The 25,344-nt window shown below is 40.6% G+C and overlaps 1 protein-coding gene across 2 annotated transcripts in view; it reads left to right on the forward strand.

Annotated features, from left to right (window-relative positions):
• Positions 1-25,083, forward strand: part of CLCN4 (chloride voltage-gated channel 4) — a 41,266-nt gene extending 16,183 nt beyond the window's left edge. For both annotated transcript variants that reach the window (XM_082277529.1, XM_082277530.1), the window contains exons 4-12: positions 3,581-3,768; positions 9,093-9,215; positions 10,742-10,948; positions 11,040-11,120; positions 11,637-12,182; positions 14,193-14,379; positions 17,363-17,761; positions 22,470-22,686; positions 24,043-25,083. In XM_082277529.1, the coding sequence (XP_082133655.1) occupies positions 3,581-3,768; positions 9,093-9,215; positions 10,742-10,948; positions 11,040-11,120; positions 11,637-12,182; positions 14,193-14,379; positions 17,363-17,761; positions 22,470-22,686; positions 24,043-24,133 (2,039 nt within the window). In that variant the 3' untranslated portion in view covers positions 24,134-25,083. The remainder of the gene's footprint in view (positions 1-3,580; positions 3,769-9,092; positions 9,216-10,741; positions 10,949-11,039; positions 11,121-11,636; positions 12,183-14,192; positions 14,380-17,362; positions 17,762-22,469; positions 22,687-24,042) is intronic.
• The last annotated feature ends 261 nt before the right edge of the window (positions 25,084-25,344 follow it).

Below are 25,344 nucleotides of genomic sequence, written 5' to 3' on the forward strand. Positions count from 1 at the left end.
CATGGGCCTGTCTCAGTCAGAGTTTCCATGCTTTCCTCATATAAAGCAATGTATGGGGAGTGAGCCTAAACATTTATGTATGGATACCAAATGTTTTAAACATTTGTTTTTAAGGAAATTTGAATTTTTGCTGGGCCCATTCTGCCTGCAGACCAGTGGATGTTCCTCAGCCTAACCATTACTACTGCCCAACTGAAAGCATATGCTCTTTATAGATCAGCGTGTGTGTGTTTTAAAGCTATGTAACAAAAAGTGCCATCATAGTAATGCTGAAATGCTCTGATGCTGAGGCTGGATGTGCAGGAATTCCCTCTGTAATTCACCACTTGGGTGATGCTGTTTTCTGGCACAGGTGCATGAAGAAAACTCTCTTTTCAAAGCAAATTTTTAGCATTCTCATTACGGCACTGTAAAGGAAGAAATTGGCCATCATCAACAAACGGAAAAGGAGAGAGGTAAAAGGCTAGTATCTAAAATAAAGTTCAGCACTGTCTGGCTTAGGAGTACTTCATTATTTTTCCTTTCAGGCAGGAGGTTACATAGAAAGGGGAACAAACTCAGCTCCTTTAATGGGAGAAGCAGGGAGATAAACCTATACTCTATTACAGTCTTGACAGCCAAAATAAGCACAAGAAATTAAAAGCTTGACTTTGAGATGCTGAACTGTCTAGCACTTGCATTAATTTCACTTAAAGCTGCAAAAATTCAGAACTTGGAAAACTTCTAGCTCTGGTCACATAGGTAGTGAAGCATTTACTATTGCATTATTATCTTGGCCCTCCTTATGATTTTCTTCTCTTGAAGGCTTGTGTAGTAAATTGCATGTAGCATTTTCCTCCTTATGTGGATCCCTAAGAATCTGGCAAAAGGGATTAGATCAGCTGCATAATTAAGCACATTGTCTCAGTGGTGCTGAGGAGCCTGTGAGCTTGTTATATTAGAGAACTGAATGTTTGTTCTTCAGTATAGTTATTAACTTTATTGGGGAAAAACATTCAGAAGTCTGTCTTCCTTTGTGCCTTTGGTAGCATTAATGTACAGCTGCCTGGTTAAGTGTAGTGTAAACTTTGAAGATTACAGAGAGCATTAAAGACTCATCAAGAGGTGCAATAGACACAGCATGTGGTCCAGAGGATGAAGATTCCTTGTTTCTGAAACTTTCAGAAAATTGGAGGAGAATTTAGAGCTCACTGCAAAACAGGAAGCTATGCATGCTGATGTTGCCAGCAATGCAATGATTAATTGTCATCTAGCAACATGGTTCACTGTTTCCATAGAAACTTGGGAAAAATGGAAGAGTAACCAAGATTAAGCCAAGGTCTTCATGAAAGAAAATTATTGCTACAGACATCATCACTCCCATCTGCAGCCTTTTTTTTTTTTTTTAATGTGTGTGTCATCCTGTCTAGTATATCTGTATAGTTCTTCAGATTATTATTATACAACAGAAATTCTTCACTGCTACCTTGGTCACCACTGCTTGTCAGTGTGAGGACAAGTATCCTTCTTAAGGGTGGGAGAAGAACCTGTGGGTTTCTTCTGGTCTTTGAAGTAAAAAAAAAGGTTCCATGTGCTTGAATTATTTGAAATGTATTTTTTCCCCTATCTCTCTTACAGAAATGCAAATGAGAAAACTTTAGTTCTAGATGAAATAAACCAGCTCTTGGACCCACTTGTGTGCCCCAGCTGCTGGGGGAAAGGGGAGCAGCCCCCACCCCTGCTTCACATAATTACGTTCTTAGGAGGAGCCACAAATCTATAACTTCTGGAAACTTAAAACCAAACCAGTTTGCATTTTCTGAAGTATTTTTTCCCCTCTGTGTCCTACTGAAATGCATTGATAAATTCTGTTCAAATACATTAGTGGTTTCCTGAAATTTTATTAATGATTATTTTAAAAATAATGATGACTTCTGCTTTCCATTGTATATGAGAGGGATCTGGAAAACACTAAATGACTCTTCTATCAGTTGTTGCTTTAATTCTTTCCAGGAAGTATGAACATAGGGACAGAACACAGGTGTCGCTGTTGTCCCCAGGGACGGCGAGAATCACGACACGGAATTCCAGGACAAATGGAATTATTTAATTAATTATCACCTCGTTTATATAACTTGGTTCGCAATAGAGAAATGACATTATTGGGTGCTTGACCATACACCTCCCAGAGTGACTGACCGAATGCTACAACGCCTATTTCAAAATATTTCCTTCAGTGAACCAAAACAAGACCGTGCAGGTGCAAGATAGAGAGTTATTTACAGAACAGTCTTTCTCTGTTTCTCAGCTAAGGCATGAGAAAGGAAAACTTCACAAAATGCTTCAGCAGCTGGAAAATTGCTCTGCTCCTGCTCTTTAGCATCCCCACACAGTTCTGCCTCTCTGTGTTCCGGCTGCTCCCAGCCTCCCGTTCCTGCTGCTCTAGCACTCCTGGGGACCCACCTGCGCTGAGGGTGCTGCTGCTGGGGCAGGTTGTTATCGCTGATGAGCAAATGCCCTAGAGAAGCAGAATTTTCTTTTTTTTGCGTCTGGCCACAGCAATTATACTTGTGTCTGTGTCTGGTGGCCACCGGGTGTCACTGTAGCTCTGTGTAATTACCGGGGAGAAACTGAAACGAGCGTTGTGGTACAGGAAGGATTTGAAAGATAGTTTTATTCTGCATGTCTAGATTGCCAGTCAATGTACACACATATCAAAAGCCCCATTCTGTTAAGTTCATAAGTCAGAATTTGGCATTCATGTTGTCTTTGTAATGAAATCAGCTTTCTAAGGTTGCTGTGTTGGGACCAGTAAAGCTGTAGGAAAACATACATATCCTTCTCCTCCATTACCCCTGAAATACACAGTGTGGTTTGAGACCTGTGGCCCAGTGTCCATATAGAGACCCTGCACGACGTCCTCCCCATCTCAGCCAGATGGGGCACCTGCCTTGAACAGGCTGCAGGCCTGGCATTGGCTATCTCTCCCCTATTTGGCCATCAGTCAGTATGAGAATGATAATGTTTAGAATAAAAGCTTATTGAAGAACATTGAAGGTCAGAAAAACTTGTTAGTGCCCCCAGTTCTTCGGTATATTTGTATTTATTGATGCAGAGAACAGTTTGGCTTGGAAGAGGCCTTTAAAGGTCATCCTGTCCAGCAACCCTGCCACGAGCAGGGTCATCTACAACTGGATCAGGTTGCTCAGAGCCCTGTCCAACCTGGTCTTGAATGTTTCCAGGGATGGGGCATCCACCTCTGTGGGCAACCTGTTTCAGTGTTTCACCCCCCTCATTGTAAAAACCTTATTCCTTATACCTAGCCTAAATCAACTCTCTTCTAGTTTAAAACCCTTACCCCTTTCCGTACTGCAGCAGCCCCTGATAGAAAGTCTGTCCCCATCTTTCTTATAAGCCCCCTGTAGGTACTGGGAGGCTGCTATAAGGTCTCCAAACCTTCTCTTCTCTAGTCTGAGAAACTTATGTTGCACCTACTTACCCAAATCATGGATTTTATTCTGTTATAAAAATTAGATATATTATCCTTGCAACTTGATTATTTTTAATGCCAGCATTTCTTTTTCTGCATTTCTTTTCTCAGGTACATTAGCTGGAGTGATAGATTTAGCTGTGGATTGGATGACAGACCTGAAAGAGGGTGTCTGCCTGTCTGCCTTCTGGTACAGCCATGAGCAGTGCTGCTGGACATCCAATGAAACGACATTCGATGACAGGGACAAATGTCCCCAGTGGCAGAAATGGTCTGAACTTCTTGTAAGCCAGTCTGAGGTATGGGAGGCCTGATTAGCTTGGGGTCACAGCAGGCCAGGCAATGCCCTTTTTTCATACTTGCTGATGTTCCCTCCCAGAGAGTTTCTCTGAAAGAGAAAGTAATGAACTGAGCACACTGCAAAAAAAATACATTTCCACAAGCAATGTCTGCTTAACCTGAAGGAGGTCCTGTGGTTTCAGTGTGATGGAAACTGGAAAACTCTGAGATTGCACTGTATTTTTATCAGTATTAAACTAAAAGTGTTTTATAACATGCATAGCATAATCACCAGGGGACCTGAGCTGCATTTTCTTTATTTCCTTTTAAATATAATTTTATGGGACAAAAAAAAAAAAAAAAAAAAAAAAGGATGAGCACTGAAAAATACACTTATGAGGATGTTTTTGGGATTGCAGATGGGGTTTTATGTATTCTGATACAGGGAGCTGCATAAGAACTGCTTATCCCTTGCAATCAGTTTCTCTGTCAGACATCAAGATACTTAGCTAGCACCAAAAGCTGGGGAGAGAATGGGCTCCCTGGGGGGTGGCCAGATGAAGGATTTGCAGGGATGTTGGACAGGAAGGGAAAAAGCTGATTTGGACAGACATGAAGTGTATATTTAAAGATTTTTTTTCCCTTACAATTCTTTTTTTTCCCCATAATTGTAGTAATTTTAAATACAAAGAATGCTCTTTCAAAGCAAAGCAGGTGAAAGTTTCATTTTGAAAAAAAATAAAAAGAAGCCTTTCTGTATACCATTTAGCAGATAATACTTTTTAAAAGAAGTACAAAAAAAGCACATTTTATTTTCAACCTAAGTTATTCAATGTATTGAATAATACTGATCCCACTCACAACTCTCAGATCTTTGGCAGAATTACTGTCTTAAATCCCCCCTTCCTCCTTATTTCTGACTTGAATTTGACAAAAACTGAATTGAAGTGTGTGTGGGTGATTTGGAGAGGTTGTCTCAGATCTTCCCCCAGTGTGGAGGTTGTCTGGTGCTGCAGTGTTTGAGGACACCTTCATTGCCAGGCAAGTGTGTCATTCATGTTCTCTTCTGTGCTGCTTTAGGTTTACAGTAGAGGAAGTACTAGGTGAGAGTGTCTGTGCATATGTATAGCTCAGTTTTCTATAGTTCTAATTAACCATAGTGGAAATAGTGGGGTGCTCACTGTTCCTGAATATTCTCACCACATAATCAGGGGCAGAAATCTCTCAGCATGGGTGCCAGTCACAGTGCCAGGCTTCCCTTTGCCAGAGTTTTGCTAGGTTCTCTCTGGTCTTCATCAGCAGATGTTTTGGGTGGCTGTGTCTTTGTGACAGTGAAGAAATGTTACCCTGATATAAAGCTGCAGAATGGGGGTGATGTTGTAATTTAAAAGAACAAAAAGAAAAACAGAAAAAAAACCCCCAAAAACGTGGGGAGGAAAAAATGAGGAGACTGTTAAAATTATTAGGGGATTTGGAAATCCTGTGCATGTGTTTGACATGCTGTTACTTTGTCTGGAATATATAAATGATGCATATCCTTGAGAAAATTTATTGCTTTCTCCTGCTACTTGGAAACAGCAGTGATGACTGTTGTGTGCTGTGGCCTTTAGAAAAGGTATCAGCCAGGTGAGCACTGTGAAACTTCACTCACTTTGTGTTCAAACTGGGCTTCTCACCCCCTGGTGAACTGTCACAGTAGGACAAAAAAGAAAAGTTTCATTTTGGCTTAATTTTAGTCTCTTTCCTAAAACAAATGGGCCTCTAAGATCTGTGGGTTCCTGATGGTCTGATGGAGGCTGTAAATATTATATATATATCTGTTACTGTTACACTGAAATCCCAGGGAAAGCCCAATAAAAATGTGAATTTGGAAAGTAAAAATTCGGTTTTGTTCAAAAGGCTTATGATATGGGCAAGTTTTGCACTATAGTGGGAGTGGTTCCTGTAGTGGTAGAGGATTTTAGTAGGTATCAAAATACACTGAACTTGACTGAGTTTCAGAATAATTTTTCTGGGTTTTTTTCCTGTGTTTCACTTTGTGCCTGACATTTACAAAAGAGCCCTGTAAGACAACCGTGCACATTGGAGGACAATTTAGGGAAAAAGTATTTGGAACAGTTTCCCTAAAGGTACTCTGGTCAGACATGTCTTCTTTTTTTTATGCATGACTGTGATTCTCTCTCGTCATAGCCAACTAAATTTGACATTTTGAGGACTGAGATTTAGATCAGTTCTTCCTTGTGGTTTTGCCAATTTATGGCTCTGATAAACCCTCTACATATGTTTTCACAGAGAATTGTGACATTTCCTATGGCCTCTCCTGAAAAATGTTTCCATTCTAGTGCTCCTATAAAATGAGCCCAAAGCAGAGGCTTGATAGAAATTATTATGGAAAACATAATAGCCCATTAGACACCTACCAGGCTATGTTTGCTTCCCTAATCACTGTTTTGTAGGTCAATTATATCCTTCATCCTTCTGGTCTTGAACCACTTCCAAAGAGGAGGTGAAGAGGGTTTTTTGGTGTGAGGAAGTTTCAAAACCTCAAATTCACTGGCAGATCAAAAGGTCATCAGATGTCACTGGTGATCTGGACTTGCCCTCTTCTGCAGATCCGGTTTGGTCCCAACCCCAGCTTCACTGGGACTGAGGACCCCATTTTTGATGGCTTACAGATGTCTACGGTAGAGGAAAGGACCCTCTGTCTTCCATGGATCATGACACTGGATCCAGAAATGGACTGGGTTCCTATCCCAGGGCTTCTGGATCTCCTGTCATAAAGCAGAGACCTGCAAGACAAGGAAGCCCTTCTAAATGTGGAACCCACTTCTCAGTTTTGCAGCCTTGAATCTGTCAGTCATGAGGACACACACTGCTGTAACATTCATAGGAGAGAGCCTGCAAACTGTGAGATCCCTATGGAGTCAGAGTAGAGCTCTGGGCCTCTGGAGTAACCATACATTGGAGGGCATTCTGAGGGATGTGGTTTATTTCAGTATTCTGAGTTTGTGAAGGTTGTTTTCGATTGTGTTCCATCTGTATCTAAACTGGACTGACACCAGATCTGAAATATTGCTTGGTCTTGCAAACTAAAATACAAAGTTTTGCTCAGTTTCCCTACTTGCTTCATCACTGTTGTTTCCAGGGTGAGTCTTTCGAGCTGCTGTGGGAAAGGTTGTAGCAGGATCAGCTCTGCTGGTGAGCTGCTTTGGTCTCTGACTCCAGTGTACATGCTCAAGACTTTAACTGCTCCAGAGCCTCAGTAGTGGCATGTAATGGATGAGAAATGAACCGTTTGCTATACTGAGTTACTGCTACTTCACTTCCCAAAGGTTTTCATATTATTAATCATTAGAAACTGCTGCAATTGAACCTGCAGAATGCCAGATATCTGGAAAATGTAACAATGAAAGATGTCCCAAGGGATAAGATTGAACTGGCCATACGGGCTCTTGTGGGGTCCTGCCACAGCACTGTAGGTGTATGTGTGACTGCAGTAACGAGCTGACAGAGTTTTCTTATGACTTCTGAGATGCAAAAGAAGAAGAAGTAAAAAGAAACAAAGTTAATTTTACTCCAGTGAATTTAGAAGCAAAACTACAGCTTTTGCTCAACCTAGTAGGGCCAAATTTCTGTAATGGTGTTGGCCTTCTTTGGAGGTACTCCAGGTTCACACTGACAGAAGGATTTTGCCCTGAGGCAAGATATCCAGAGTTTTCTCTAGAGGAAGAGCAAATATTGTCATAGCTGTTTGTAATTGAAAGCACTAGGAGAAGACATTCATGAGACTGTCTTCAGCTGTAGCAACAAAGATCCATGGTTACTACAGCCGGATGTCAATCACTGCAAGTGTGGGATCCATGACTGCTTAGGGCATTGGGGGATAACGTATTGCTTCAGCATTCTGCTGTCATCAGCAAAGCCATCTGCTAACTTCAGCAAGCACCAGCTTAACAAATTGCCTTTCTTCCAGATATAGCCATAAGGATAAGGGTTAGTGGTATCCTTACTGCATTTTCGTTTGGACAGACCTGGAAAAGGAAGCCAGCAAACATCCATACTGTTAAAAGTTGATTCCTTGCAGATTTGAAAACAGGGAGACTTCTCATCTCTAGGTTTTTTATGTCTGGGAACAGGGGTTGGCCAGCTCTGTTAACTGATACAATTGATTAATGCCTGTTTTCCTACTTGATTTATCATAATGTTGATATCCAGGCTGCTGTCCTGCAGAGCAGAGGCAGGGGCCCCAATATTCTTGAGCAGCTGGGATTGCATCCGGTAGGAAGAGTTCACTTAGAGGTGAAGGATTCATACCAATTCATGCACTGAGGTTCATCTCGGTTTTTTATTCTGTAGTGTCATGTTGCTACAGGATATAGTTTGAAGGCTTAAGCTCCTTGTATCAATTTGATGCTGCTGAGTAGATTCTCTTTTGTCCATGTAGGTGGGTTTTGGAAATTTAAAAAAACTATGCCTGTGAGGAGGCAAAAGTATTCCAAGGCAGATTTTAACAAAAGTTTTGACTTGACCATTGGAAAAAGGTAGAAACTTGAAGGTCACTATTGACTATGCTTCCACTATGGCACTGCACAGTCAACCATTGGTAATGATCATTAGCATTCCCGTTCTGTCAAAAAAGTAAAGCTGTTCAGTTTGAAGATAAGCTCATTCCTGACAGGAATGATTTTAAAATATTAGGGCAAATATTACTGAGATGTGTGAGTGGGTTCTGCCAAGCTATGGTGTTTTAAAATTAGTTTCAACCCTATCGTGGACAGCACCATATAGAAATAAAGGACTTATTTAAGGTTTTACCCTTCCTGTATGTGAACTGAACTGTCTACTGATATACACAGGGATGTTGTTTGAAAAGATCAGCATCTGCATGGAGAACTGACCTTTGAATATTAGCCCTCAGAAAAATACGTATCAGGGAAAAATACGTATTCCTTGTCCCCCACCATGGGATGAACACAGCAGATTCCTTCATTAGATGCCTTTTCGTTACCAATTGCTTTTGCCCTTATGACATATTTGTTTGATGTTTTGGAACTTTATGTGGGTTAGTTAAATTTTTTAGTGCTTGAAAGATGCTCAGTTTAAGGTATTTGGGTCCCTTGCAAACAGACTGTAGGGACTAGGTTAGGTATTTATTAGTACGCTGCTTCTTTCCATGAGTAATAAAATTGTTGGAGTATATAAAGTTATTTATCCGTCCTGAGGAAAAGCAGCTCTTACTATGTAAATGAAAAATCAGGCTCCACGCCATCATGATCCCTAGTAGAAGTGTGAGATTTGCCAATCTGCATTTGTCTAACAATGTTTGTTACTGTTATTTTTCTAGGGTGCGAGTGCTTACATTCTAAACTATTTTCTGTACATTATGTGGGCTCTATGTTTTGCTTTCCTGGCAGTCTCCCTGGTCAGAGTGTTTGCTCCTTATGCCTGTGGCTCTGGAATCCCAGAGGTGAGTTTCTCTTTGTGCATGAATATCCAAAAAAATCCAAACAACCAAAAAAAAATTATTGCCTTTTCCCATTCCAGAAATGTACCATGAGATAGCATAGCGACAAGAAAATTGTCTTTCCATTTCATCTGCCTTCATTCTTTTGTCTGTGCTTTTATGGTGATCGTCTCATAGTAAAAAGTGTTCATATGTCACTGTGACAGGTTAATGCACGTACTTGTTCATTGCCAGAGTGTGAATTAAAAATCAACATCTCCAAGAGACACATACTCACTAGAAGTTTATAGAGATTTTTCCTAGGATGAAATTACTTGGGCCAGTTAAAAAACCAGTTATTTTCTAGGCTAGACTCTAAACAAAAGCAAAATAAAAAGAAGGGGGAGGGCGGGCTACAAAGCTAAGGTTTCCTAAGCTACTGAAGATGCCCATCATTTGGGATGCCTGAAAAGTGTCTGGTGCACATCTTTTGCTGTGTTCCTGAACACAACATAATGTACATTATGCCAGCATGACAGCAGCCAAAATATTTACTTGATTTTCAATATTTTACACATTGAGTCTCTGTCTATATTTAAGCTGTTAAATGAAGAACCTTGTAATTCAACCAGCAGAGTCATTGAAAGTCTTGGAAATCAGGGCAGTCTTTTGTTAAAAGTGCTATGGAACTGCTGGAATTATTGTTTAAGAATCTGGCAGACAGAATCAGCAGCCCAAAACTTAGAAATCTTGGCATACTTTTGTTCTTGATCTCTGAGAATCATTCAAATGTTTCAAAAAACCTCACCACAAATAATTTAAAATATTTGAATAATTTCCATGTTTCAAAGTAGTCATGTGTGTCTTTGTTATGTGTTTGATATATTTGTGGTTTTAAAAAGTCTTCATAGTTAACTATATAGCCAGTTTCCAAGTGCTAAATCCCTTGTGTGAGGTGATGCTCAGCTCCAGCCCATTTCCAGGCCTAGAGTCCAAACCCAAATCCCACCCTGCAGCCTGTGTGTCATGCACATGCATTGTGCTCTTTCCTAGCCACTCACTAGCAAAATTAAGACAAAATGTGTAGAAATACGATCTTTTGGACTTTCTCATTTCATAACACGTGCATGCTTTTATGGCACAGGGATTCCAAATAGCTAGAACTTTTTTGTGTGTTTTATCTGGAAAAAAAAAAATCTGTCGTTGTTTATTTGCTTTTTTCCTGCTTTTTTAAACTCGAATCTGGTTTAAGTCTGATCTTGTAAGCCAAGGAGATATGTAAGAGTTTCATATTTCTATTGATCTCTGTGAGAGTCCTTACTGCCTGTTATGGGGACCACCCGTAACAGCAGTAAAAGTGTGGTCTGCTTAACCCGTGCTAAGATATTGCTGTGGGAAAGCTGCCCTACCTACAGTTTCTTTCTCTCCATCACTGTCTCTTTTCAAGCAGTCTGCAACTTTTTAAACTCTGCTGGAGTTTTAACTCCATTTGAAAGTTCAGAGTAGAAAAGGTTTCTTCATCTGTTCAACATGTTCTTCCTGCTTTCCAGATAAAAACCATCTTGAGTGGGTTCATTATTAGGGGCTACCTGGGAAAATGGACACTTTTAATCAAAACAGTCACCTTGGTTCTGGTGGTGTCTTCAGGCCTCAGCCTTGGGAAAGAGGGCCCATTAGTCCATGTGGCCTGTTGCTGTGGAAACTTCTTCAGCAGCCTCTTCTCAAAGTACAGCAAGAATGAAGGAAAGAGAAGAGAGGTGAGGTTGGCTTATAAATTTCTAATTTCCTTGTCTGGATACTTGGGGTTTCAAACTACTCATGCCTTGTATGTAAACATTTGCTTTCTAGGTCCTTTCAGCTGCAGCTGCTGCAGGAGTTTCTGTTGCATTTGGGGCTCCAATCGGAGGTGTGCTTTTTAGTCTGGAAGAGGTAAGACCTGGCAGTTCACTTGCTTCAATAAATGTATTTTAATTTGATACTTTTCTCCAAGATGACTCATTATTTTTCAAATATTTATATGCCTATTTTTCTTCTAAAAAATGATCTGTGATTTCTAGTAATAAGAAATAACCAGATATTTTAGCTTAATCTGAATAGTAGAAGGGCACTGGCTTTCTGGAAACAAATTAGATGAATAATATGGAAATACATCCCTGTGCTGAGGTTTCTCCGGCCTTCAGCTTGCTAATGCATGGATCAAGCTGTCAGGCATTTCTTGTACTCTCTAGACAGCACCTCTGGATTTAAATTTATTGATTTTAAACTAGTTGCTACTCCTTTTCTGAAATCTGAAAATGCCTTTTCTGATACCTTTGTGAACATGTTCTGGCTGTGGTAAGGGCTAGTGCTCGCAGTAAAGTCAAATGAAAAAGATGGTGATGGTAGCTAAAGGAAGCACCCTCTGTCACACCCAGTGAAATGTTTCTGGTCTTTGCTTGGTTTTAGGTCAGCTACTACTTTCCTCTGAAAACCCTCTGGAGGTCATTTTTTGCTGCTCTTGTGGCTGCCTTCACACTGAGGTCCATCAATCCTTTTGGAAACAGCCGGCTGGTCCTGTTCTACGTGGAGTACCACACCCCCTGGTACATGGCCGAGCTCTTCCCCTTCATCCTGCTCGGTGTCTTTGGGGGCCTCTGGGGGACCCTCTTTATCCGATGCAACATTGCCTGGTGCAGGAGGCGAAAAACCACCAGACTTGGGAAATACCCAGTGCTGGAGGTGATCGTGATAACAGCTATCACTGCCATCATCGCCTACCCCAACCCCTACACCCGCAGGAGCACCAGCGAGCTGATCTCCGAGCTCTTCAATGACTGCGGTGCCCTGGAGTCCTCGCAGCTCTGCGACTACATCAATGACCCGAACATGACCCGCCCAGTGGATGACATTCCCGACAGACCTGCTGGCCCCGGAGTCTACTCTGCCATGTGGCAGCTGGCCTTGGCTTTGGTGTTCAAAATTGTCATCACGATCTTCACTTTTGGCATGAAGGTAAATCGGGCACGGGCGCAGGAGCAGTCGCGAGCCCAAGGCACAGATGGGTTGCCATGGGCAGCTGCTCTCTCTGGCAGGGCTTGCCTGCCTCTGACCTGCCCCAGCCACAGGGCTGTCACTGAGATGCTGCTGGCTCACCTGTAAGCACCTTGCCTTGTGGGCCCCTGTGGCAGCACAGGGATGAGCCCTGCTTTTCATCTGTGGTTTTGTTAAGTGAAAAAGAAATCTGTATGGGAATTTAAACCCGCTCTTGCCAATAAGCAATTTCAAGATGATTCCCACTGCAGCTGTTTCTTAGCTCTCTCATGGACATGGGCTATTTACATTGTTGTTTGTCACGTTGGATTAATGTCTTAATGTGCCTCAAGGTAGCTATGCTCAAGGAAGTAATAATTTTAAATTTACTATTTTACACATTTAGAGCGTCACAAAAATATAGAAGTGGGTGAAAAGGTCTATTTTTTGAATCTTTTTAAGCACTGTTGCTTGGAAAAAAAAGAGGAATGAATGAGAAGACTAACTGATGTGTCATTTGAATATTCTGGATTTGCAGCTTTTTCCTTCAACAACTCCTTCTCCCCTTAAATGAGTGATGAAAGGTCCAAGAACAATTTATCCAAGCTTTCAGTATATACCAAGCTGTTTGTGGTGAGCTCTATATATCTGATTAATAGAGCACATAAAAAACAGGTTCTGTCTGTCTACAGCTCCCATTATCTGAGCATTTATTTCTGGATCTGATGTCTGCAGACAATGAGAAGTTTTTTGTAGTTATACACTATATTTTATACCATGCTCTGAACTAAAGTATCTCATCTTTCTCTTAAATGCTACACTTGAACTGACGATCCATTTTTAGCCTTTCACTCTAGAAACTGATTTATGGCTGACAGTCCATTCTTATGCTTGTTCATTAAAAGCTTTGCTTCTTTATTTGAAATGTGATTCTTTATTTATCCTATATATTTAAAATCTGTTAGGAGGAATTACCAGTTTCAACCAGTCTGTAAAAGAACAGACAAAATAGCTTTACCCTCTTAATCTAGAAGACTCAATCGAACTTCATCAGCAATGTTAACACTATATGGTGGGGGCTGTAGCATCTGCTGTTATCAGCCCTAGTGTCTCTGGGCCATGCTGATGAGGTGATTAGTTGAGTTCTCTAGGAAGCTCAAGCTACATTTTCAGACTGAAAAAGATATGATAGGCTTTCCTCTCTGAAAACAACCAAAGCTCCATGCAAGGCCTTGTCACAGATCTGAATTGTCTTCTCCAGCAGGAGTATATCTCCAGCTTGCTGGTTCACTTGACATCTAAGAGGAAATGCACTTAGCCAAGGCAAAGTAAATTTTCATTCTCTTTTTTTCTCTCCCTTCTCATTTCAATACTGTTTTCTATTGATTTGTGACTTGTCTGTATAGCAGACGTCAAAGTAATGATTCGTAGAGCTTCTTGGAAAATATATTGTAAACTGAGATGGAGAATTAGCTGCCTCTGAGCAGTCAGTATCCTTTCTCTGAATTTTTATTCTTCATTTGACATTTAATTTAAAATCTGGTCTGATTTAGCCTGAAAAAAGTAGTAATAAAACCATAAAGTGCTCCATCTGATAGAGGGTGAAATCACGATATTATTTTTAGTTAAGCCTATGACAGAACCATCAGCAGCTCCTGACTTCCTGCTGAGAAAGCAATAAAGGCAAAGCCAGGAACATCTTGACTTCAAAAGCAAACTATTATTCAGAAACAGCATTTAGCTCCCTAATTCAGTGGGAAGCAGCAGGTGAGATTCAAAATTTCTTTAAAAACTGCACTAACATTTTATAAAGCTGTTAATACACACGTAGCCATATAAACTCAGTCACTGCAGAAAACTGTGTCAGAGCATGGGGATCAGCACTGTAGGCTGCCATGAGGCTATGGAAACTTGGTTCTCATACTGTTAGTAAAAATTGTTTGATACTGGTCATTTTTGTCAAGGTGTTCATGTGTCTGCATTTCATTCCAGATCCCTTCAGGCCTTTTTATTCCTAGCATGGCTGTTGGAGCCATGGCTGGCAGGATGGTTGGGATTGGAGTGGAGCAGCTGGCATATCACCATCATGACTGGATCATCTTCAGGAACTGGTGCAGACCTGGGGCAGACTGTGTCACACCAGGGCTTTATGCTATGGTGGGAGCAGCAGCTTGCTTGGGTACGGTCTCTGCTGGTCACTGGTTTGTGTGTCACCAACACTGATGTTTGGGGACATGCTTAGGAGGGCCCTGTGTTTGTGTTAGCTGCTGTTTTGGCATTTCTGGGTGCAACAGAGGTTGAAATCAAAATGTGATGGGCTAAAGAATGGGCAACTCCTTCTACTGGTTGCTCCAGTGATCTGCCAGGTAGTCAGCAACAGAAAGGTTTGCAGTCATTGATGCCTACTGCTTGTAATCTGCCAAAAAGCACAGAAAAGGAAAGAAAACAATTGAAGTTAGGCTGCAGGTTTCCAAGCAGGAGTATTTTTACTTGCATTTTTTTCATTTGATGTAATGAAATTCACTGTAACTGGACTGAAGCTACCTACTTATTTAGACTGCGCTCTCTCTCAGTGCAGGGGAAAAACATCCCGGTTCTTCAATTTAATTTTAAGCTACACAGAGGTAAAAATTCTGGGTCTTATTTTGTCTGTGTGTCACGCTATGATCAACTGAGCTGTATTTTGGTTTTCATTTTGATCATAGGCCAATACTGGATTACACTCAATCAATAGGATTTATTGAATATAACAGCAATGATCTGTTAACTATTAAAGCAAGACCATTGAATAATACCTCACATATCAAATTTCTAGCCATAGATGCAACAAGAATGTTACAAGCATACCATCTGAACATGTTTTTACCTGATCATATCTTTCCCCTTGTGTACTTGCATATTCTATCTCCTTTTGTTGCTGTTATTGATATCATCATCACTGGATGAAAAAATAGTGGAGAGGCATAATACGTGATTAATGTCATTGGGTAGGTTTGAAATGAAAGATGTACTTCAGGAAGAGCTGGAAATTCAGATTTGGATGCTCATATTGGAAAAGCAGGATCATTTGTGCAATCAATATAGAGGAAGGAAGGGTGGGATTTGCTTGAAAATTTAATGTCTGTAATGTAGATATGAACACCTGAGCTTAACTGTCTTGATACCCCTCACAGCCAAAATAGAAAAATGAGGCATGGGAAAGATCTGTATTATCTGGAAATACACATCTTAAACCAGGCAAATGAACAGATGAATTTGGCCTTAGAAGGGCCTGTTTTTATCTAGAGATTGTAAAGGCAATCTGGATCATCCCTTTGGATTTGAACACCCATAGCAGTGTAGACACATTAATAAAAGCTAGGATGAATCTTACTGTCCAAACAAGTAAAGCACTTCCTCTTATCTTAATGTTCATAAAAGAAGTAATACACCAAAATTTGGCTCTGATGTTGCAGTTGATCTGCGAGTCAGCATAGAATTATAGAAGCATAGAATATGCTGAGTTGGAAGGGACCCATCAGGACCATCAAGTCCAAATCCTAACCATGAACAGAACACCTCAAAAATCACACCATGGGCCTGAGAGCATTGTCCAAATGCCTCTTGAACTCTGTCAGGCTTGGTGCTGTGACCACTTCCCTGGGTAACCTGTTCCAGTGCCCAACCACCCTCTGGGTAAAGAACTTTTTCCTGATATACCTAAACCTCCCTGACTCAGCTTTATGCCATTTCCTTGGGTCCTGTTACTGGTCACCAGAGTGAAGAGATCAGTGCCTGCCCCTCTGCTTCCCCTTGTGAGAATGTTGTAGACCACAATGAGGTCTCCCCTTAGTCCCCTCCAGGCTGAACAGAACAAGTGACCTCAGCCACTCCTCAAAAGGCTTCCCCTTCAGACACTTCATCATCCTCGTGTCCCTCCTTTGGGCAGTTTCTAATAGCTTTATGTCTTTTTCATATTGTGGTGCCCCAAACTGCACACAGGACTCAATGTGAGCTGCAATTTCTTCCTCTTTTAAAAGGTCCAAATTAAGGTGCGGTAGTTTTTAATAGTATGGTGAGACATACAGTAGAATGGTCACAGCTTGTACTTAGGCTGTTTAGTACCAAAACCTATCTTGCCTAAAGTAAGAGATATGGAGTAAGTATTAAATGATCCTTACTCTGGTATTTGCTCTCAGCTTTTCGCAGTCAGAAGTTTAAGGCATTCCTCAGATGAAATTCGTATCTGGATTATAGTGTTAAGTAATCAACAATCTAATATTTCTATATGCTGTTAGATGAAAAGCATCTTTTAATGACCTGTTTCTGATTTTTCTCATCTAAAATGGTGCTGTATTTTGAGACCTAAAAATAGCAGATTTATTACATTTACCTTTTGAACAGAGGCAAAGAAATGTTACCTAATAATTCAGAGATATATACACACTTGTCCTCAGTTATGTGATTATTTTTATCCTTTAATGTAAACGAAAGGAGCAAGGAGCTTGCTTATGAAATTAATATGGAAAGAATAGATTGAAAAATACAGCTACAACCCTGCCTATGGCTGCGTGCCGGGATGGCCTCAAACCAAGCTGTACACAGTTCAAACTATATTACTATAGTGATATCAAAAGCAAGGGTTTAAGCTATAATACAGCTCTTGCAGTGGCCCTAAGCTGTTTTAAGGTAGGATGTTGTAACCATGTTTTGCCCAAAGATAATGCTCAGCTTTCTCTTCAGTATGACTGCAATAAATAGGCTGGCGTGAAGGCCACTTCTCCACGCTCCTACCTGCCTCAGCCGTGGTACTTAACTGATTCTTGGAGTCATTTTAGAGGGCTAAATGGCAGGGTTCAATTTTACTTTCTCAAGTATCCATTAAAGCTGATTTTTTTTTTTTTGGTCTCCTTTCTGGTTTTAAAGCTCTGTCTTTTAGCGTTCATTGTTTGCTTTTCAATATTAGCAACTTTGGCATGAGCAAGTTCACTCAACCTTTTTGATGAAAATTGCAGTAGATGAAAAATACCTTTCTTCAGTGAAATAAGGCTAAAAGTATAAGGACAAAATACTCAGCATAAATAATTACATGCTTTTTTGAGTGTAAGGCTCAAAATTATAAATGAGTTGCTTAGTACGTATACCAGCACCGAGAGAAACTTGAGTCTTTTCCTTGTTGGCAGGCGGTGTTACTCGAATGACAGTCTCTCTGGTGGTGATTATGTTCGAGCTAACTGGAGGCCTGGAGTACATTGTACCTCTTATGGCTGCAGCTGTCACAAGCAAGTGGGTGGCAGATGCCTTTGGAAAAGAAGGGATCTATGAAGCTCACATTCATCTGAATGGCTACCCCTTCCTGGATGTGAAGGATGAGTTCACCCACCGAACCCTGGCAACTGACGTGATGAGACCCAGGCGCGGCGAAGCTCCTCTCTCTGTTCTGACACAGGACAGCATGACGGTGGAGGATGTTGAGACCCTTATCAAAGAGACTGATTACAATGGCTTTCCAGTGGTGGTTTCAAAAGACTCGGAGAGACTCATTGGGTTTGCACAGAGACGAGAGCTGATCCTTGCAATAAGTAAGTAGAGTATCAGTGTGCAAACGTTTGATTTTGAAAGGAGTTTTTATAAGATAGGAGATTAGCAGTGTTACTCACCTTGAAGAATGGATAAACAAGAACTAAATCTGACTTTTTCTTCAAATATGACTTTTACTGGTTGCTAGGACCTGGAAGCTTTTCTATTCCATCATACCACCTGGTAGCATTTTGTGGGCTTGACCCTTGTGGGTTTTATTTTACTCAAAACAGTAAAATAAAATTCTTCTAGAGACAATAGAGAGAAACTCAGCTCATAGGGCCAGAGTTTTTGTCAGAACCAGATCAAAAGCCAGCGCAGTGCTCAGCTTCTTTCAGTCTCCATGGGCTGCCAGAGGTGGCTGGGGCAGTCATGAACTTTTGTCACCCAGTGATGAAATACCCTGTGCTTCTTTCTGTTGCTCTGTCTCAGTTTTTCCTCACATGCAGCCTTTTAGTGCTACAGGTGGAAAGCTTTTCAGGGGACAGTGTTTTTTGGTAAAAATGGCTGAATTTTGTCTGGCATCCAGTGGAGAGCTCGCTGGTTGCCTGAGAATCCGAATCCAGATAATTAAAGATTTTGACTGTCATGTCCTTTCCTGGTTGATCTGATGACTAAGTGGGGATTGAAGAACAGGTATATTGGATGAAAGCAAGTGTTCCCACCTTTTCTGGACTCAGGGCATCCAGAACTGCCGAGGCCTGCAAGGCTGGCCCATTGTCTATTCCCAGTTCTGGCACTTCTGTGGTGTTGAGGGCCAGCTGGGCAGGCAGGCAAGATGCCACCTGGACACGGTTGCCTTGTACTTTGCAGGGGAGTGGAATGTCTGGTATATCCAAATCTCCTTGACTTGAAATTATTCTTCTCTGCATGGTCTTGTTTCATCCCTGTTATTCAGGCACTTTAAAAAGCTGTTGTCTTGGATGGAAATTCATGTATTTTTCAGACAAGAAAATTAATAAATGGAAAATCTAGGTCATTTTTGAAGGTCAATTTCCAGCTCACTTCCCACAAAGCTAAAACAAAAAATTGAAAAAACAGTGGTCTTTAAAGCACATGTTTTAGATATATTTAGCCTACCCTGGGTCTGTCTTTTACACTGCCCATGCCATGTCATGGCTTTAACACTTGATGCCTTCCAAAGTTAATAGTCTTTTGCACCTCCTTTTCAGGAAGGTATGTCAGTGGGAAAATTGCATGGACTGAAGATGCAGAGCCCTCACTTTAAAATCAGAAAGATCAGAGGCTGCTTGAAGCCAGTCAAAGAACTTTGAGGAACTGAGTCTTTTGATTCAGGTCGTAAATGGCAGTGTGGCTGAATGGTCTTGCCAGAAGATGTGAGGAAGTGTCCAGCTATGAACTGATAACAAAGAAACCAGTTAAAATTAAACTCAGTAAACATTTAGATCAAAATGCTTTCCTGTTCAAAAATTGTTTCTTTGACAACTGCATTTTTCAGAGCAAAAGGTACTGTCTCCTGATCAGTTCTAATTAGGAGCATCTTTCATAGGAAATGAGACAGAACTTAGATTTAAAATCAAATTGTTATTTTGTTATGTAAGTTTTCCTAAAATCCTCAGCCATCAGTGACCTTTGGTGGCCCTTTTCCCCTTGGGCTGAGTGTGAGTGCTGTCATTCTGTGCTGACACTATGATAAATGGTTCAACTTTCCAGTATGGTTTGTGTCCTTTTGACTTAAACTCTCGACTTGGTTTTGAAAGACACAGTATATGGTTCCAGTACAGGGCAGGGCAAACCATGCTAGCAACCTTTTGATTGCTAGTCCTCTTTCTCTGAAGTTGCTTTGCCTTAATTTCAGAAGTTGTTATTGCTCAGCATTACCACAAGGGTAGCTAATGTGTTCTGAACCGCTACCTCATCTTGCTTCATGGTTGTGATCATACACCAAGTCTCCTCAAGCCATAAAATTACTTACCAAGGGATAAACATCACACATGGTGAAGCATCTCTTATTCAACTGTTCAGGTTCACCTGCTCAGCCTGACAGAGGTACTGGAGTTACATCTCTGAACAGCATAAGCCCCATCTGTGCAGCACTTTAGCCAGGGAATGAGATCTTATGAAAAGCAGAGTCAGGCCCACTCCAGTATCTCTTCTTTCACCAGTATCTCTTTTTTCATGGCATTGTGCCCTGCAGAAGGCCTCCTCAGTTTGAACTAGCTCTGGTACCTCTACATAAGAGCACTTTGCACTTCATAGAGACATGGTTTCAACCAAGAATTTCAGCTCCTTTCTCAGGCCCAATTAATTGTGCATCAGCAGTATGGTGGTCCAGGGAATACTCTGGGGAAGTACTCCAATTCTCTCACACATCTGCCTTCTTGGATGAAGTCAATAGCTGCTGAATCTTGCATCAAATACCTGTTCCCACACAGCTATCTGCCTCATGATTTACCCTACATAATTTCTTCCTTAATGAGTGGAGCACTGAGCATGCTCTAGAAATGCATCAATTACCTGTAAAGTGAATGGCAATGCCATTTCCAATTGCTCAGAAGCATCCTCAGGAGCATTGTGTCCTTCCACTCGTCCTTGTTGAGTAGGTAGGCAGGTGAGGTGGCAGAGTCACCCTCTGGGAAGAGGTGTCTACATTTTAGATGACACCTACTTTACGATCTTACAGAGGGGAGTTTTTGACATTTTAAAGCTTTTCTTAAATTTAGCTAGCTCCAGAGGCACCATGCAAAAGGCAGAGCCTTGGACAATAGCCAGGTGGCCTGTATGATATGCTTTTTCCAGTGTGGAATTGAGAGATCAACATAGTTGATACAGGCTGTGAAATGTGAACCCCTGAATATGAGAGGCTGTTTCACATTTGGGAGAATTAATTCACTCTCTAGCTATGACAAGAGCCTTCTACATAGATTACTCTGTAAAACCAGACGTTGTCATCCATTTGCTTTGCTCTTTCTGTTAATCTGTATCTGTTTTTCTTACCCACTGACTGCAGAAATTATCTGCTCTTCTGTTGCACCTTTACTCTCACTCCCCCATCCAGTGAGACTGCATATAAAATCCACCATTTTGCTGATGCCACTGAATTTACTCTGTAGTACTACATCATTCAAATTTCTCTAGGGAGGTGTTTGACATGGAAGAGTGAAATCATGGTTTTGGCTAATCACTGTTGTTCAGGGTCATTGCTGCCTTGGGAACAGCAATGTGGTAACCAAAATGCTTGGCCCTATTTCTTAGGGTGCAGCTTTGGGAAGGAAATACCTAGCTGTCAAAGGTTTTTATCAAAGGGGGGGAGTTACCTTCAGTTTGATTAATGTTACCTCTTAGCACAGATCATATATATCAAAGAACTATGCAGGCATATTCACACTTGAAATTAGATGCATAAATTGAAGCAAGCTGAGACAAAACTAACATCGTTCCTGTAAATTGCAATAGGGCCTGTAATATGTGGGGTGAGAAGGTTGAGAATCATATACTGTACTGATATTAGGTTTGAGCCAGCACTGCTCCAGTTCCAGAAATATTACAAGACAATGATCATTAAATGTAAAAAGAAATTGCAGCTGGAACATGTTGGAAGCCATCATTATCTACACATTACAAGTCACAGGAGCAGGTTTCTGCACTCTGATTGATGGCAGAGAGTTCCAAGAATATTTACATATGCTTTGAGTATGAGTTGCTATACCTCTCAAGAACAGAAGCAACCTATGTTAATTGAAGGTAATAATTTAACTATTTCCAAGAATTTATTTAAAAAAAAAAAAAAGTTAAACCTTCAGAGCCAAACACATTATATGTTCATTCGGGGGAGAGGAAAGTTGTCTGTCATTTGGAAATGTGTCTCATATAATGTTTATGCCCTGTAGTGTTGAGTAGAGATGAGGTAAACACTACAAAGAAAATGAACTACTCCAATGGTAAGTGTTCTTCTTGGAGCATACTTTAAGTGAAGGACTTATGCTGATCATGTAAACTCCAGATGTAGTGTGATGTTCACTTTGTAGTTTGATCAAAGTATTAATGATAGCTTTTGAACTTTTGAAAGTGGTCACATATGTGCTGTTTACCCCTATATTTTTTCCTCCTTTTACTATATTGAATTACTATTAGTAGGAAGCTAATTTCTTTTTCCTTTTAAAAATCTAGATATACAAACTATTTAAGGCATTAAGTGTAAGCCCACAAAATTTACCCTGCGTACCAGAGAGGTGTGCTGGTCTAGAACAACATCCACACTGCCCCTGGATCCCTGGAATGTGAATTTGTCTTTCCCCAGCTTTGTGTTCATAAATCCATTCACCATGTCCACATTTTCCCAACTCCACTGAAATGTTTTGCTCCAAGCCAGCTGGGATCTTACACAGCTGTTGACTCCACTCCTTCAGCCATGTAATAAAGTTTCTGTTGTGTTTCTCACTATGGAGGAAATTACATACAGTCATTTGAATTTGACAGAAATTGGATTAGTGAAGTTTGTGAATGCAGTGAGCTGCATATTTATTCAGAAAAGCACTATCCCAACCAAGGAAAAGTATGTGTCTGTAAAAATATCACTTACATTTGCTTTGAGGGAGCAATGTCTCAAGGAAATTCAAGTTTCTCCAGTAGTCCGAATTTCTGTGACTTCAGTACGTTGAAGACAAAAACAAACCTTGCTTTCCAAAGGAAGAATTTTTTTATTATCAAGCTTAATTCACTATCTACACCAATCTTTATGTTGCACAGAGAATGCAAGACAGCGTCAGGATGGTGTGGTGAGCAACTCCATCGTGTACTTCACCGAAGACCCCCCAGAGCTGCCACCCAACAGTCCCCATCCCCTGAAACTGCGGCGTATTCTCAACCTGAGCCCTTTCACTGTCACTGACCACACACCAATGGAGACTGTGGTAGATATTTTCCGAAAACTTGGGCTCCGGCAGTGTCTGGTCACTCGCAGTGGGTGAGTAGTTGACAGTCAAGTGAATATTTTAATTTTGTCTTACTTTGTGAATGGATGAATAAGGGAACCTCGCCTATGTCTTTCCAGGGCAGCAAAAGAAGTCAGACTTGGAACCAAAATGGTGCTTGCATTGTGTTATATTTCATTCTGTTCTCCCAAATCCTTAGTGTATTCTCATTTAGATAAATACAAAATAAACTGTTCTGACTTCCACTATCATGCAGTTTTCAACAGAGGCAGATCTGGCAAGCAGTATTGTTTGCCAAGAATGTGCCTGTTTTGAGACATCCAACTAGATTAGATGTTTGTGAAGACTGTGATAAAGGTGTCACTGGAGGAAAATTAATCTGTTCAACTTTCTTTGCTGGATAATGGAAAGGTGTATAAACCAAAGGCCCTAAAATAACAGCTGAAGGAGGTGGGCAAACATGAAATTAGGAGAATAAAAAACTGCACCATGTGGACTAGAAATAACATCCCATAGTTCCAATGAAATTTGAGCTATTGGAGCATCATGGCTCATCCCAGGATCTAGTGATAGCAGGACAGCCAAAACCAGAGCCCTCATTTCCAAATGTGGAAGACTAGAATTTATTCTTCTGTTAAAAAGCCTTTTTGTTATTCAAAAATATTGCATCAGTTGTTACTATCAATGCAGTATTCTCAGCATTAAGAAAATAAGAACCATTATTGGGATGCAGATTTAGATTCTGATTTAAGGTGCCTAGATCTTGAGTTTTAGATCTTACGTGAAACTAAAGGTTGAAAAACTATTAACAAAGACATGGGTTCAAAATTGAGTGCCTAATGGTCTTCAAGGACTGGAAGTAAAAGCCCTTGAAAACTGAGGGTTATGAAATTCTTGACTCTTGGGGCCAGACATCCCATAGGCCTCATCTTTCTTGACAGATGTAATTCATTTAGGTTCTCATAAATGAGAAATTATCATTTAAATTTGAAGGAATTATGCTGTCAGATAGTGAGAATTTCAGAAATCCTTACTTTGTGTATTACCAAGCACTGATGCTTTGGGTTTGACTGCTGGTCCTCTGCAGCCTGAGCCTAAGGAAACTTATTATTTTGTTGTATGAAGTGTTAGCTGTTGTAGCTCCTCACTCAGTCATGTTCCCAACAAAGAGAGGTAACAAGCCAAAGTATTCCACTTCATTATCATGGCTGGGGTTGTAGAAATACATGAGGTGAGAATACTTTCATAAAAAGATAATAACTGGGGAATAGATGAGATGGACGGTACTGTATGGAAGCACTCACAAAATGTCCCTGCATCTGAACAAGGAGAAAACCTGGATGATATATGAGATGGTTGTTGACCTTTCGTTTCCTTTTCTCCTATAGGAGGTTGCTGGGTATCATAACTAAAAAGGATGTATTAAGACATATGGCTCAAATGGCAAACCAGGACCCTGAATCTATCATGTTTAACTAGACTGGTAAAGAAGAAGAAAGTTACCCCAAAGGAATCCCTTCTAGATTAACACAAAGGCTGTGTTTGGTGTTTCATCTTGCTTAAAAAGAAAAAGGTAATGTATATGAGGAATGGCCTGATATGCCTCTGAAAGAGGGAGTAGATGCAGGACAGCACTTATTTCATGAGGAAGGCAGTTTAGAAGCTCTGAGCAGCTGCAGACATCAAGCTGTGTTTCCTTAATGAGATTCCCAACAGCTCAATTGGAGTGCTGGTGGGCGTAAGCGATGCGGTGCTTCAAGACAAAGAGGCAGGAGCACCAGTGGGAGGCATCAAGGTCACAGTAACTCATGAGGCAGGTGTGAAGAGTAGCAGACACTGTTTATGTACAAACTGCTAAGAGATATAAAGGTTTGTGTTCCAAGCCGGAAAGTGTAGATGAGTAATGTCAGTTGCTTTTGTTACTGGAATCATGACTATTTATTTGCTACTGGGTTATACCATTTTCATGATGGACAAAAATTTCCGTATTTTTAAATGAAAGATTTTGTCATCTTCATTTATTTTGTAAATGTTTAATGAATCAAGACTGGAGTTAAGTCCTAGAGAAAAGAGTAAGAGTACATCTCAACTCACTTTAAAATGTAGTGTCCCTTGCTCCCTGCTTTAGTCTTTTGAATTTTATACTGCTTAGCATTTCTGTCAACCAGCTTCCCCTTATTAATGTTAAAATGGGATTTATTTGTAAGAATTTATTATCTCTCTATGCAATTTTGCATACAAGTACTGTAAAATTTAGTATTTTGTGGTTTGCTGTGGTAACTGGAAAAAACATAGAAGCCCATAAAATAGTTTTCAAAAGCACTAAAAGGACAGTGGTATCCATCTCTCATCAGTGTTAGTGACAAGAGATTGAATCCGTCACCTGTCTTCCCTTGTGTACATCACCATTTTTCACAAAGGAATGAAGTTCTGCATTGATTCTTGGTTCTCCACTTAGATCCTTTTTGTTATTACTCTTTCTTGGCATTTGTCTGCACCTGCCAAGACATTGCTGAAATCAATTTAACAGTCACAGACACTTAATCGTAAGAGATCTACTTTTTATGCACCTGTCAGTCATAGGACTGTGGAATCTATCTCCACAACACTGTGGCTGGATGAAATCAGAGGGACTGAGAATGCAAATGATCACAGGAAAGCTTTAAGTATTTATCTGTTTGCACCAAGAA

Source organism: Coloeus monedula, assembly GCF_965178545.1.
Source record: "Coloeus monedula genome assembly, chromosome: 3".
Lineage (NCBI taxonomy): Eukaryota > Metazoa > Chordata > Aves > Passeriformes > Corvidae > Coloeus > Coloeus monedula.